Raw genomic sequence first — 15,663 nt, forward strand, 5'->3', positions numbered from 1 at the left:
GAGAGAGAGAAAGATAGTGAAAAAGAGCGAGAGAGAGAAAAGAGGAATGAGTGAATCAAGAGACGGTTTCACCGACAAGCGAGAAAAACGAGAGGGAAATAAGGAGAGAAAGAGAAGGTGAGGAGATATAGACGAGTTATTAAAAAGGACACAGGGGAAAGAGGAAGAAGTGCTCCTTCCGATGTGCCGCGAAAGGCGTCCTGCATGTGACCAGGGCCGCCACTAATAGCTAAGCTACCGGAGATCATTTGAAAACTGTCCACGGGACTCGCAGCTAGCCAATTAAGATGCCGCGATCCTCGGCCTATCGATTATCTACTTTAACTATTAACACGTCGACTTATTACTGAGTGTTCACGTAATTACTTTAGATAAATCCCCTATACACACGCATACTCACACAGACACACGCGCACACACGCATACACACGCACACGCAGATTCTCTGTCTGTCTCCATCTTGCGCGTCCTTGCTCGTCTCCCTACCCCCTCCTTTATATCATTTCTTAACTTTTTTGGAATACACATCGCACTCTCTCTCTCTCTCTCTCTCTCTCGACGTCTTTTTCTTTACAGTATATATATGTGTATATATATATACACATATATATATATATATATATATATATATATATTATATATACACACACATTCCGTCGGCGCCGTAGCGACGTCTTGCGAGGTCCGTTCTCGACCGTCTAGCGACGACTTCTCCCCCCCTCCCCCCCCATCGAACCCCTTTCCTCTTCAACGAAGTCCAATGTGTCTCTCTCTCTTCCTCTCTTTCGAAAAGAGACAGAGAGAAGGAGTGAGAAAGTTCGCAAAGAATGCTTCGTCGTTTCATCTTCTCGCTCTCTCGATTTCTCGCCGACCAAGTGTCTCACCAACGAAAGCGCACCTCGCGAAACGTTGCGGTGCGACGTTGTTAAAAAAAATCCAGCTCGAGAATCGGCCCGCCATGTCGACGGGAAAGACCGCGTTATCTACAAGTTGCACACACCGAAGACTATCTCTCTCTCTCTCTCTCTCTCTCTCTTTCTCTCTACCGGCGAGACCAAGAGAGGGACGGACGCGCGAAGAGAAGACGGGGAATAAAAGGGGCCTGCGTGGGTGGTCCGCCCTTCTCTCTCGTTCCCGTAATCACACTACTTTATTTAATTCTCTTTATTTATCCGTAATGAGATCATCATTTGATTATTGGGTTTAATCCTCTTTGGATCTCGTCCTTAGCTCCCCCCGTCACCCCTAAATAATACCTCTTCCTCCTCGTGTCTCGGCCCGATCGCCGCGTAATACGCAATTCGGTCACTCTCGCCCCTACCCCCTTCCCCGTCGGGGGTTACCTCCCACCTAAGACTACAAGCCCGTCCTTCGACCTCCTACGCACCTATGAAGAAATCATTCACGGGGCGAACTGCCGGCGCGAACGGCTACACGTTCGAGATAACTCCTGCCCGTCCGCCCGTCGCGCTCTCGCGCGAGAATGCACCCGGTGGATTTCGATGTTGCCGCCTTAGCCGTTTCGCCGTCGTTGCCCACCCTCGCTTCGTCATCCGCGCGACAATCACAGTCGGCAAACTTGCTCGGTAGCGCGTGACGAACCGTGAGTCTCGACCGCGAAACTGTTTTGAAAGAAACGTTCTTTCGCGCATCTGGACATCTAGGCGTTAATCCCCCTTGTTAATTTCTTTTCTCTCCAAAACCTCGCTGGTTTCTCTCCCGTGCGTGAATTCCACGAAACCGCCCGCGTCCCGAGGGAACACGCTTAGAACGATTCTCGATTCGTCGAATCACCGAGAATCCATTATTCGCGCGGATCATCGTCATTTCAATCATCGCGACTGACCGGTACCGGTACTCGGCAATGCTTTTCTTTTTACTTGACATCAAGCAATCCCGACAGTCCCTCGGGAACCGATCGTGGTCGGCCGAGCGCATTCTCACCGCGGCTGGCGGACAAGCGACGATACAAAAACGGTTATACAAAATACAATCCGAGTTGTCGTGGATGTTCGAACGAGAGAGACGGCTCGTGACTTTCGACGCGCGCGCGCGTTCTCTCTCTCTTTCTCGCTCGCTTTCTCTCTTTCTCTCCCTCTCTCTCTCTCTCTTTCTTGTTCTCTACCTCTACCTCGATGAAATCCGCCGTTCGATCACGAAGAGAGACCCGGGCTGTGGATCCTCCCACTCTCCTCTCGACGACGTCCGACGCGTCCGCTCGAGGATTCCGGAACACCGGGGATCACCCCGGGAGAAGGAGTCGGTGGTTTTATGGGCGGTCCGTGCGGTCCGCCGCCTCTAACAATTCCCAAACGCCGTGTTGTGCCGGGTGCCGACACGGCCGCTTGATCGGGCCGCAGGACCGCCGGTGTCATCCGGGACGACGGCTGGGCGAGACCGGCGCGTCTATCGTAGGCGGGAGACGAGTCTCCAGCCGAGATACAGGGCCACCGTTGCCCAGAGGGTCTCGCGCAACGGTGCCGGGATCAGCAGCGACAGCAGGCTGTCGGTGGACGACGAGTTGCTGTTGTGACCGCTCGACAAGCCCGAGCCGATCACCGGCAGCCGCGCCTTCTCGATTTCGGCGTCCTGCAAAAAAAAACAAGCAACGCCGTCCGTTTAGTATCGTCTCTCTTGGTCGATTCTGATGGGATTGAAGCTCGTATTGATGGTTCTTACTTGGCTCTATACTTATGCAAGAATGATCCAACCCACACATGTACGTTTTGAGAAAAATGAAGATGAAAATTGAAATTTAAAACTTATCTCAAACGAGATACTCTGAGTCCGGAATTAGATGTGAGTTTTTCAGTTGAATAACGTTCACAAATACAAAGTCAAATATATCATAAGATTCAATTGAGAAACTCATTCTGAATTAAAAGTGCGATTATTTCACATAAGACGAGTTTCAACCTTTAACACCGGCCTGAATGTCGCTAATTTTGTCGAAACGTAACTCTGGCAAAACGGCAAAGTGTTGTGCATGGTGTGGATTTTTGCGATGTCGCGAGTGTCTGCGGAAAGTGTGAGTGTAAAATCGCGCGTCGAAATGTAAAGCGGCAGAATCAAGTGAAATGAACTCGTAATAGCGGTAGTTGAGACGAGCACTTAAGCCGCGTTCGAGCGTTTCTCCGCGAAAGCGGACGGTCCGAGGGGACTCGGCGAGCGGAGCAAGTTTCTTCGATACTCTCGCCAAGATTCGGCGACCTGTCGTAAGTCCTCCGCGACTAGACCCGGGAAGCTCGGGGAGTGCTACGGGGTCGAACGCGCCGGTGGGCGCGGGGTTAAGGGGTTTCCTAATTGGGAGTGTCCTAATTGGACGGAATTACCGACGATCCGGCACTCTCTCTTTCTCTCGGTCTTGTTTGCGGCTAAGTCTCCGGCGAGAAAGAAAAAAAGAGAAGAAAGAAGAAAGGAGGAAAGGCGGTACACGGTCGTTTTATCGAGTCCCCCTTATCCCTGCGAATTTACACGGAGACGAGGACGACGAGTCGTAGAGGGGAAAAAATCGCGCGGCTAAAGTCTACAATGTCCCGCCACCCCGGGTAGTTAATTCCCTGTCTCCTTTAGGAACCGCGCAAACCGCTCGCTACGACAACGGGGAAAAGAAGGGAGGAGAGGGGGGAAAAAAGTTCAATTAAAGCCTGCTTATTAACGACACTAATTACCCAATTAACTTCCATTCCGCTGCCGGCGCAGGCTACCGGTGTTGTCGGGTGTTGTCGGCCGCGTCTCCCGCCGGCGAGGCTTCTTTCGTGCCGGGAAATCGTACGAATCGTTCGCGCGCAACAAGGAATCCCGTTAGGACGATACTTACGAACGATACTTATTACCCAATTAACTCGCGCTACTTCGGATCCGCGAGTCCGATATAATGATTCGGTGCATTAGCCGCGGCTACGCGAAAGAGGATTCCGCCTTCGAGGGACGCGCGCGGCGACCCTTCCCGAGGCGAAATTCAATTCGGCTCCGCGTTCATCCTGTAAATTCCGCCGAACACTCGGGAAGATATTATATTACAGGATATTGTTATACCCTGATGCTACAAATGGTTACTCTATGTCATTTTCCATTCGCCGCTGAATCAGTTATATAATTGATATATCGTGACTTTGTAATTAGGAATAAAGAATAAAGATTCTAGTAAAATATATTTGAGGTAATTCTCGAACGAGTGCTTCTTTAACATGGAGAAAACGGCAGTATAGTTTTTTATACTCTTCGTTGAATTTTCAAAAATTCAACCTGCAGGATTAACGTGAAACCAAAATTTCGATTCGGGTTGCCGGCATTTCTCTCTTTGATTTGTTAATTGAGTTCATTCGTGATGTGATATATTGAAAGAGAAGTGCTGCCGTTCGAGTAATAATTACTTGACCCAAGTAAAATAATTACTCCAACACTTCTTGGCAAATATTTATTAGAAATAGAAGCATAATCGACTATATACAATATAATATTTCCTTCGTATAAGTAGACATTTACGTGTGTATTAAAAGAATTATGACAAATATTAAATTCATAATATTGAGAAAATTAGAATTTATTTTTGGAAAATATTTACTGGACCGGAAAATCGAAGCTCAAAACCAGTAGATTTCTTCAATTGAAATATCGCATAATTCTAGTAAATATTCTCTTCTAAATTTAGAGCCATTTTACATTTACATACAATAATTCGTTTACAAATGTTTACTGCGTTCAAATAAGTATTTACTACAAGATATTAAAATAAACTTAAATTGACGAAAATATTACTTGATTTAAGAGGCTGAAAAAGGATAATCGTTTACTTGATTCTAGCACTCTCTCTTCTGTGTATCAATGAGAATTTCGTTCATTTTCATCGGCAGTTTTCGCGGGATCTAAGAAGGATATTTCGCGGAGCACGTCTAGATATCCACTTGTTTCGGAATACGCGCTTAGACATACTTCACTCGGCAAAAATCGGGGTATAATGAGCGCACAAAGCACCCATTTCGTCGGGGCAGGCAGAGCCCCAGAAAATTATCGCGGATCTCGATTGACGACGGCCTGGTAATAATCTCTCGCGGCGAGAAAGAACGATCTCCCGCAACACGGGACGATTAACTCCGGAGGGTTCCTTTTGTTTCTCTCCCGCGCCGTCCGCCCTCGCCCGCCGACACTATCTCCACTCGATCTCGCGCGACTTCCGATTCCCGTCTCGTCTTAATCCACTCGGCGTGACCGGACGCGCAATAATAAACGCCCGGGGAAAGCCCAATCGCCGGCTAGGCGGCGGGCTTTTATGGGACGACCATAATATCTGGTCAGCGTTCGGAGCTCGAAGGGAGAGCGAAGAGAGGAAGAAAGAAGAGGAGAGAAGAGAGAAAAAGAGAGAGAGAACATACACACGCGGCTTCCCCGGGAAGAGGGAATGCACGCTCTCTCGCAATCACGTACGGGAAAAACATTCGATTCGCCGGCGCGTATAGGAGACGCGAGAGGAGGGATTATCTCGGAAGAGCATGAGGGGCAGGAGGGGGCGGGGGAAGAGCATAAGAAAAGTGGACGAAAACGTCACATTAAGGGAGAATTATGTGGCAGGGCGTGAGTGCGCCCGTGGGAGTTTCGCTCGTCAATTAATAGTGTCCCTTCTTCGCGCCGCAGAATCACGCGTTGATCTCGCAGGGCGAGTTTTCCACGCGGGGGAGAAGCGAAGGGGGGCGCGCGCACTATCCTCGCTCGTTAACGTTTAACGCTCGCGACTGGCGACCGGCCACCTGCGTCCGTAATCGACCGCGAGATGGACTTTCTCTATGTCTCTCTACGCCTCTCGACGTGCCTCGGCGCATATGAAAAGCCACGGAGAGATATCGGCGGGATATTTTATTGCCCTGTGGCGCGCGCGGCGGAAAACGCCTGTTTGAGCAATATCCACTTCGTCGTTGACGTGTGAGCGGGAAAACCTCGAGTCGAATTGTTTCATTTTTCCCCTTTTTCTCGTCAAACGACACGCATCGGTACGCGGAAAGAAGTATTGGATTCAAGCAATAATATTCACTCGAATACTCCTTAACAAATTTTTATTTCGATTAAATCAATTTTACTTGGACTAAATAAATAGATTTTATTTGGATAATTTATACTTCAAGGATATTTTACTTGATCCAATTTACCAAGGAGTGTTGCGATGATTGTTTTATTCGAATCCGGCATTCGTTTTCAGTGTACTCGTTATTAGCAAAGAAGAATCCGAAATGCACATACATGATCGTCGATTTCGATAAGAAGGGAAGGGGTAGAGGGCGAGAGAACGGTCGTTAATGACGGCAAAACATCGTCTACAATCGAAGGTGCATGGAAGCGCATTAGGACGGATTAGAAAGCAAAACCGTGGAAAAGAGACGCGCAACACGATCATTCGCCCGTTCGCTCGCTCGCTCACTCCGTTTTACAACGGATGAATCGTAAAATGCAAATTTCCCCGTGATTGCCCGCCGTAGCCAGCCGCGACCGATTCCTCAATTTACATTGCGAAAACGCAATGTACGCGAAGGAAAATCAATATATCGCTTTACCGTGCTCGCCTGCCATTCGTGAGCCATTCGCGAGTATTCGCCGACGAAGCAACGAGAGAGCAAGAAAGAGAAAGAGGGAGAGAGGGAACGAGAAAAAAGCCGCGAGAACGATTAGCGCGCGGAACAATAATTCGTGTGCTGCCTCGCACGGTCACCAAAATAAATCAATTTGCCGAACGGCGCGAGAGATAATCGCCGGCGAGTATCGGCACTCAACGAAACCGCGCCCGCGGCGATTTATCTCGCGAATTGTCGATCGCCTGGCAAAAAGGCGGCAGATAAAAAAAGAAACGCCAACAATTACGCGCGCTCGCGGCTTTCGCGGGAGAACGCGATGCGAGCGATTAAACGAACGTCGTAATCCCCGTCTTCGTTCCGCCGTCGGGAACGGCGCGATAGAGAGAGAGAGAGAGCTTACGAGCGCGCGCGTACCGTGCCGTGCCGCGCGACTACTGGCAAGATAGATTATTGTGCAACGTAATTGCGCGGTTTGCCGTGGAAACGGCCAATCGCCCCGGTGCGCTCTAAGGTTTTGCCGCGGACGTAAGAAAAAGCCGATGGAAAACAGAAGTTGCGGTCGGCGCTCGTTTGTGTGCGCGGGCCCGCGACGCGCTCTCCCTCGTCGGGGGGGATCTGTCCGGGAGATGCGCGGCGATACGCCGGTAGCGAAAGAGTGTGAGTCGCGAAGAAGGCGAAAACAAAACGCGCGCCACAGCGTCGGCCGATCTATCTTCCTCCCTTTTTCTTTCTCTCTTTCTTTAACGATAATAAACGCACTTATCTACGCAGAAATAAAAAGTGCTAGAATCAAGTGACCGTAATTATCTGTTTTTCAGCCTCTTAAATCAAGTATAATAATACTTTGATCAATTTAAGTGTATTTCAACAGCTTATAGTGAATAGTTACTTGACAGTAATACCTCAATTTGTAAATGAATTACCGGATGTAAGTGTAAAATGGTTCTAAATTTAAGAGAGTGTTTATCAGGATTTATGTAATACTTCTTTTCCATTGAAGAAACCTTAATGGTTTTAAATTTCTACTTTTCGATCTAGTAAATATTTTCTAAAAATAGATTCTCTTAATATTAATAAATTTAATATCTCTCGCAATTGTTTTAACATGTACAAGTAAATTGTTATTTATGCAAAGAAAATATCGTATTACATTGTCGTCAATTATAATTCTACTTGTAATAAGTATTTGCCAAGTATTTGAATAACTATTTTTCTTGGATCAAATAAATATTACTTGAACGGTAACACTTTTTTCAGTATCTCTCCTTCTCTCTCTCTCTCTCTCTCTCTCTCTCTCCGTTTTCAAATTTAAACGAAATTTATGTAAAATACATGACTTTTTAGTTTAAGTTTTAGTTTTTTTTTAGGTCTAATATCGCTAATTCTCATTGCGACCACATTTCCTTTTGGGTTAATTTAGCCTATGCAAGGCAAATATCTTAACGAATTGATTAAATTTTGGTTGAACATTCTCAGAAAAGTTCGATAGAGTTCTAGAATGATAATAAGCGTTATTATCTATCTAGTTATCTCTCTCTTTCGATCGACGAGGATCGAGCGAGCGCTTCCGAGAGACTCGTGGAGACGAATAAATCTCTCATTTACTACGTCACGTTATTATTCTCACGCGCGGTCGAGTACCGATCGTCGCTAATTATCACGAACGAGCGCGATAACCAGGCGCGCGCAGCTAGATAGTACTCGTTACCGTCGTGTATCGCGGAAATTACTCGCGCGACTTTCACCATTTTTCGCCGGGTCGCCGCTTATCGAGCGGATTATTATTATGCGCGTCGCGCCGGCACACATATGTACACACATGGGACGTATGTGGGGAATATTATATAAATTATCAGGATAAACAGGGCGCCGCCGGGCGAAATCTCTGGAACGGTCCGGACATGATAATAATTTTCTCGTTTCTTTAAAGCGTTGCACTCCTTCCATCGGGAGGGAGGGGGGAGACGCAAAGAGAGCGGTTTCGCCCCGCATAACAAAGAGTTGTAAATTCGCACAGGTTACGCGCAGTAGCGTTGGAGCCGCGAGAGGATAACTGGAAGAGTGTGCGTCGCGGGGCACAGGCGAAGGTGAAAATAAGACGTAAACGAGAGTTAAGCGGTTCGCGTGCGGCCGCGGACCGAAGAAATATCGGCTTTCTTGCGCCGAGCAGTCCCCCTTTAGCGGCGGCGGTGGTTGTTCGACTTGGCGGCCCCGGCTTGCGCCATCGCGAGAGATCCGTTATCTCACCGCGAGGAGGGTATACTAATGTATCAATTTGCGCGTCGGTCAGATCGTTTAAACAACTAGATAAATGTCAGGCGAGCGTGCGCGTTCCGCCGCTTCTCGCGCGCGCGCCATGCGGATATGCGCCACTTCGACGCCTCGCGGGAGCGAATCCGGATCATCGGGTATCCGAGAATTCCCCTTCCAGCGTGAAAATATGTGAGAATATTCTCGGAAATTTTTCCTGCTTGGAATATCGACACGTTCGAGATATATACAAGTTGCAAGCTTTCTGTATCAGATCAATATCTAACTAATCTAACTAATCTAGTTAATCCAGCCAACTGACAGCTAGAGATGTCACTTAGAGACTTTAATCATTTTCATTGATATACCGAGCACATATTGAGCAATGCTCCGATTGATTTTCGCGCGTACTTTCACTGTGTAAAAACTTACAATTCTGTGCTATCGGTAAAATGTAAGCTTTGCGGGGAAAAAATCAATATTCGGTCGGTAAAATGTTCAAACATGACGTCACTTTAATTCGACTTCAATCTCGAAGTTGAAGAAAGACAAAGAGAACAGGGCGTGCGCACCGATCAATTTTCCCGCGGCGGGAAAATCGCCCGACCTCTCCCGCGAGGTTTTCCCGAACGATGGATAGACGACCGGGGGGGGGGGGCGGCCGNTTTACGCAGTCAGCGCCCGCTCACCCGTAATTCTGCATTACATAAAGACATCGGTTAGCGGTAGGTGCGACCCTCCCGTTCGGAGGTCAACGAAAACGCGGCGAGAACGCGCATGGATATTCGATTACCGAGCCTGTTAGGAGTGACGATCGCTCGGCCCCGTTCGCGGCTCTAATCGAAAGAGCAAGACGGACGAATCTCTCGCCCGCGATAGAAGGAGCGAGCGACGGCAGAGCAGGAGGTGGTGGAGGAGGGGAGGAAGGGGGCTCCGATTGCACGAGATAATTGAAGATAATTTTCTCGGCCTGTGGCCACGGCTCGTGCTGCCATGCCCACTTAACTTTCACGTAAGGGGATGTGGCCACTTAGCCGCTACATGCTCGCTTACTCTCCATGCATATGTAAAGCACCGTGCGGTCGGTGGTTTCCCGTGACGAGTGGGGAAAGGCGAGAGAAAGAGAGAGAGAGAAGGGAGGAGAGGGAGAGAGTGAGATACGAGGAAATCGTCTCCGTGACTTACGATCGTCGATGTATCCCGGAAGCTTCGGTCGCGAAAAAAAGCGCCGGTGTGAAGTTGGCACCTCACTTTTCAGCACCGCGAGATTTCACGCGATTACGATGGCCTTTGGGTTCCAGACAAGTCCTGGTAAGTTCGGTAAAATTACTGAAAAAATGACGCTTCGGAAACCGATATCTCATATTTCGCAGGTTCGGGGAAGCCGCATCTCGCCGGCGAAGCTCGACCCCGCTCGATAATGTATTCACGGCGAGCCCCGTGGCGCGAATAGCACGTCGGGGATGACGTATGGCGCACCTGTTGTGCGAGGAAACGTCGAGCCGAAGGTATCACGTCAAATCTGACCGGCCGGAGACGGAACGCCGTTCATAATCCGCGAAATTGTCCCGACGGGCGAGGTAGACGGAGAGGGCCGAAATCGAGAAGCGGAAATTGAGGGACGCGCATTTTTACGGCGCGACGTCAAAACGCCTCGGCGTCAATTTTCGCGCGAGACGATCCGCGCACGTATCCGAACACGCGCCCCGAGCAGCGATGTTGCCACCGTGGTATTAATCTGACATTTCAATTTCTCCGGGCGCGCGCAAACAAGAGGAGGAAAGCGCGAAGGCGACCCCGTTCGAAGGAGATCCTCGGCGATTCGTATTTAACGACGAGGCGCGTTCGCTCCTCGAGTTACCGAAGCCGAGGCACTTCTCCGATCGGTAACCGATCTCCTACGGCCGGAGAGATTTCTTCAATTTCACGGGTCTGTTCGCCCCCTTCAATTACCGGCACTTAACCAGCAATAATTAGACGTTCCGGGATTGGGTATCACGCCGGCGGAGCTTTAAAGCGGATAAAAGCCAGGAGGAATAAAAGAGAAACGCCCTTTCCACCTTGTTCGTCCTTACTCCTTCCTTCTCTTCCCCGTCTCTTCTTCCGCCTCTTTTTCTTCTTCCTTTTCCTATTAATGTCCCTCGTACTCCCGCCCGTTCACTTTCCTTCGAACCACGACGGCAAACGAGAGTTGCCGTGAAACCAGGAACAATTGTCTCGCTCGTCGATAAATATTCGATCGGCCTTTACAACGATCCCTTCGGTCGCGAAAGAGTAGACATCTGCTAACTCCGTCGGGGGGAAATGATTGGAAACTTGCCGCGATAACGATAGACAACGGGAAACCATTCTCCAGATCGAACTCTTGACGAAGATCGCCGTCCGCGACGAATTTCTTAGCCTTTCGGTTTAGTCTTTCGGCAAGAGATGTGAGTAGTTTGCAAAAAATATAAGATCCCTTTGACTGCGAAAATATAGTCGTGGGAACAATCATTTCTACTCTTTCTCTTTTTTTTTCTTTCTGCGTTGCATTATTTGAATTTCTAATGACCAAAAAAGTGCCTGAATCAGTACCTATATAAAAGTGTAACTTTATTATAAATGTTTTTCGGATTTCGCGTTAAAATTTCTATTAATATTTCATTTTCTGTTCCTACGTTTGGGGAGATTTTTTGCAGAAAACGTACGATCAATTTATCTGCATCGAGAGGAAAGATATTTAAAAAATAGAAAATATTCAGTGAGTACTACAACCGCATTTACTTATACTAATACATATGTATCTTCACACGAGAAAAAATTGTTTCCAGATGAAAAATACACATTCTTTTCCAAATCCGTAGATGGAAGCAATTGCTTATTCTACTTGAATAGAAGAATTTGGAGATTTAAATAAATACGTTATTAATAACCAATCGAATAAACATTTTTTTATTTTGTACACGGAGAAAATGTCGTAAAAATTACTACAACAGTTTGTAATGCTGGATTATACCGGAATTATTATCGATATTATTACGCGTGTTGTAATCTTTAGTAATGTGTGCACAATGACATACATATTAAGGATTACAACACACGTCATATTTTCAGTCACAATCTCACTATGGTGCGGCATCACAAAATTTTATGGCAACAATATTTACCGCAATACTTCCTCATAGACATTTTTTTCTCTCAGTGCATCTATCTACCTATCTTTTTCCCCCTCTAGGCTCGCCAAAGGAGCGGGAGAATCGAGCGGTTGATTCGCTAATATCGCGCGGACGCGCGCGCTTCGTCCGCCGTTAATCTCGAGGATGACGACATCGCGCGGCTCGCGTGCCTCCACATTCGAAATATCTCACCGATTTATCTCAGCCCACACTCTCTCGTTTCGAACCGCGCTCTCTCGGGCAATCGCCACTTCCTTTCTTCCGACCGCAAACACGAGGCGGAACCGTCGTAAAATCCTGGCGAAGGACCGCACCGCCAGTCGGCGATACATATTTGATCGAACGACCGCCGTTCCGCTCACAAGAGACTGGCCGGGGGTGGGGGGCTTTTGATGAAGTGCCAGTGGCACACGGGGACGTACACACGGGGGCCAATACTAGACGTCTCGGCGGTGGCGAGCCGATATTTATTGCGCCCGCGGGACCTCGCGCCGGTACTCTGATATAACTAAATTCGCGTTTATGGCCCCCCTCCTCCCGCCCCAGCGCGGTAGTTTCTATCTTTCTTAAGGAGGAAACACACCTAGAGCCAGAACCGGGCGCGTTAAATCACTCGCGGGGGCTATTAAATCCGGGATATCGTGAGGAGGATCCGAGAGAGCTGGGCGCGCCCGAGAGATCGATTCTCGAGCGTTGTGACGGGTGAGTAGATACAGATAGACAGTGTCGGGCGGATACGAAAGCTCCGTGAACGCGTCTCGGAGCGGTAAGATGGACAGACTTGACGAGGAAGCGCCGGCTTTTGGCTAGTTTCCGATCGTTTCGAGTGATTCCGAATGGCTTGGGGCTATTTCGAATTATTCGGGGGATTACAGTGTCGCGCCATTTCGTCGCCCGTGGCGCGTAATTCGCAAAATGAAGCAATAGGAACGCGCTATTATCCGCGAGGGAGTGGAATTTTTCAAGCTAAACACCCGTCGCAGGACTTCTCTCGCGTGCTGCGCCCGCGTATTCGTTACGTTTTATAATACCCCGCGACGAGGGTGGCTTTATGACGAATAAAAGCCTTCATGGGGAAGATGAAATTGCGACGCGTGGAGTGAAAAGTTACACGATGGCTCCCGTGCGTGCGAGAAACGCGCGCTCTGCAATTTTTATGCCAGGCGGTTTACACCTGTACTCCTCTCACCATAAACGCTCTTGTATTATGCCATCAGTGCGGCGCGTCGATGGCGGCGGCTCGATGGCGCGGGTAGAAGAGCGATGATAACGCCGGCGTGTCTATCGCGAAATTAACGACGTGACCCCGCGAAAAAAGTGAAGGAAGAAGGGTACTTAGGAAAATTACAAAGAGCGTAACACGACGTTAAAAAGAACAATGCCCCGATATTATTTGACGCGCGTTGAATATTTCGTGGGCGTTAATGCCGTGTCGGATTATTGATTGTACATAAAAAACATTTCGCGTCAAAATCGAGCTTTGTTAAAAGATTTTTGTATTAAATTTTTAACCGTGTGTTAATTTCATATATTTATGTTATCTCAATACAAATTTTGTATCGTTGAGTCTCTCGATGTTCAACATGTGTGAATGTTGAAATAACACATTTCATACTTCAGTGTCGACTAACACGTTATGAGTATTAATTTTGTGCTGATTTTTGACATAATATCTGTGTTATTTTCCAATATATTCGCCTTGTGTTAAATTAACACGAAAATGTGCAGGGACCGTTTGGGACGTGTGAAACGTGTTAAATTTAGCAGAAATTTGTTTACTAAAGCGTAAGGAGATTACGGTTTGTGTGCGATAAATCTGCGAATCAACGTGTAATAACGATGAGAGCTCGCACTGACCTTGGTCTTGGACGCGTGGAAGTCACCGGCGATGTTCCTGAGATTGGCGCCCACGCTCGCCCACTGCCTTTCGTTGAGAGTCTGGTGGCCGAGGTGGCAGCAGCAGGTGCTGCCGTTGCTGCAGACCACCTCGATCGGGCCCTTGTCCAGGACCGAGCTCTCCGAGGCGAGCCGTCTACGTGGTCGTGGCCTTGGGCTCGGCAACGGTGCGCCACTCTCGGGAAATTGGAAGGTCGCGTCTCTCATCGGGCTGTTGGGGACGGAGACGGTCACCTGGGGCGACGGCGGCGGCAGCTGGTCCACTGCCGACTGCACCAGGTCGGGTAGCGGCAGGTTCGACAGATCCTCCGTGCTGGGCTGCATCAGGATCACCAAGTGCTGCCGGGCGTAGTCGCCGGATCGACGAGGCGCCCGATCTACGGAGCAAAACGTGAAATCTCCGTCAAGATTCAAGTTTTGCGACATGAGATATTCTTATCTGATAGTATTCAGCTGCTACCGCTCGTCGCGGACAGAATTCTTCTCGGTGACCGTTGCAGTTTTAATTCTCGCTGCCCGAAAGAAAACGATCAATTTTCATGGAAAAATTAAGTTGAATAATTTAAAGATTAGACTCAGAGATCAAAAATAGATTTAACGTGAGCAATTAAAGATTTATATAAGTCCTTAAAGATTCATACTATTGAAACTTATAAACGAAAATGTGCGAACTAAAACGCAGATTATAAATATTGAATTATGATTCATTCTTACGCTGTGACAAGCGAAACATTGTTTCCCGCAATGCAATTCGTCTCACATCTTTCCGATTCGTTCGTGTCAATATCGAAATAACACTTTTAATCGGGCTTATTTCTAGCCTTCAGGAAAATCCCATTAGGTTTCGACGGAAAAATAGGATTGGAAATTTTAGATTTAAGTCAGATTGAAAAATTCAAGGCGTTAAACTCGGTCGTTAAATTAATATCGCGAAATTAGCCGACGAGAGATAAGGAAGCGTTTCCCGGTCGGAAACGGAGCTGTTCCAATTTTCGAAGCGCGCTTTGCCGCGTGCCGCTACGATTTTTCTACATGGAGATGTTAACGAGTCGTTCGACAATGTCGCTCCCCGCTCCCTTTCAGCTGAGCGCGCCATCGCTCCCGAAGCGGGAGGTGTGAAGTCGACGGCGCGACACCGCGCGCGCGCTGCGCGAAAAAAGTCCTTCGACGTCCGTATCTCGGCGAAAAATCGACGAAGGAACGCGAGTCAAACGTCACTCTCCTCGGTATTTCCAGCTCTATGCGCTCGTGCCCGTCGCTTACACTCTGGTCGTCATGACAACGAAATTTTCTAGTCCCCACGCACCATGTTCGACTCTTACAACCGGAAATTCCGTTTCCTTCAACCAAAACTCGATTGATTGTCCATTGTCGGGTGGATTCAATTGAATTCATTTTTCAGCGTATCCCTATCTCACTCTCTGCTGCTTTCTCACTTGCGGAGAACGATTATTTTCGTTAGCTGCACCGAGAGAAGAAACGCGATGTGCAGCAACGATCGCTTCAAAATTTACATCCTGATTCCTCCCCCTTCGCAGTTTCGGCATTCACGGGAATCGAATAATCACGAAAATGGGGGCTTCATCCCGAGAAAACGAGTAAACTTCGGCGAGCAAAGATTCCAAGTAACGAATATTCTCCTCGGCACGTCGCGGATGCGATATACGCCAAGACTCGCATCTCGCAGTCGCGTCGTTGCCCGCCTTGCAATTTCTTCGACGCGAGGCGTTACGTCTGTTATGCACGGAGTTGCGAGTTTTCTCGCTAGTCATGCTATGATACGCAACAGTCGACAATCG

General features: G+C 48.2%; 1 protein-coding gene across 2 annotated transcripts in view; it reads right to left on the minus strand.

Moving 5' to 3' along the window:
- Positions 1 to 750: 750 nt before the first annotated feature.
- Positions 751 to 15,663, minus strand: part of LOC106744488 — a 43,990-nt gene continuing 29,077 nt past the window's right edge. For both annotated transcript variants that reach the window (XM_014619318.1, XM_014619317.1), the window contains exons 3-4: positions 13,826 to 14,241; positions 751 to 2,589 (exon numbers count right to left, since the gene is read on the minus strand). In XM_014619318.1, the coding sequence (XP_014474804.1) occupies positions 2,407 to 2,589; positions 13,826 to 14,241 (599 nt within the window). In that variant the 3' untranslated portion in view covers positions 751 to 2,406. The remainder of the gene's footprint in view (positions 2,590 to 13,825; positions 14,242 to 15,663) is intronic.

The sequence above is a fragment of the Dinoponera quadriceps genome, unplaced genomic scaffold (genome assembly GCF_001313825.1).
Source record: "Dinoponera quadriceps isolate SergipeBrazil2010 unplaced genomic scaffold, ASM131382v1 scaffold777, whole genome shotgun sequence".
NCBI classification, from domain to species: domain Eukaryota; kingdom Metazoa; phylum Arthropoda; class Insecta; order Hymenoptera; family Formicidae; genus Dinoponera; species Dinoponera quadriceps.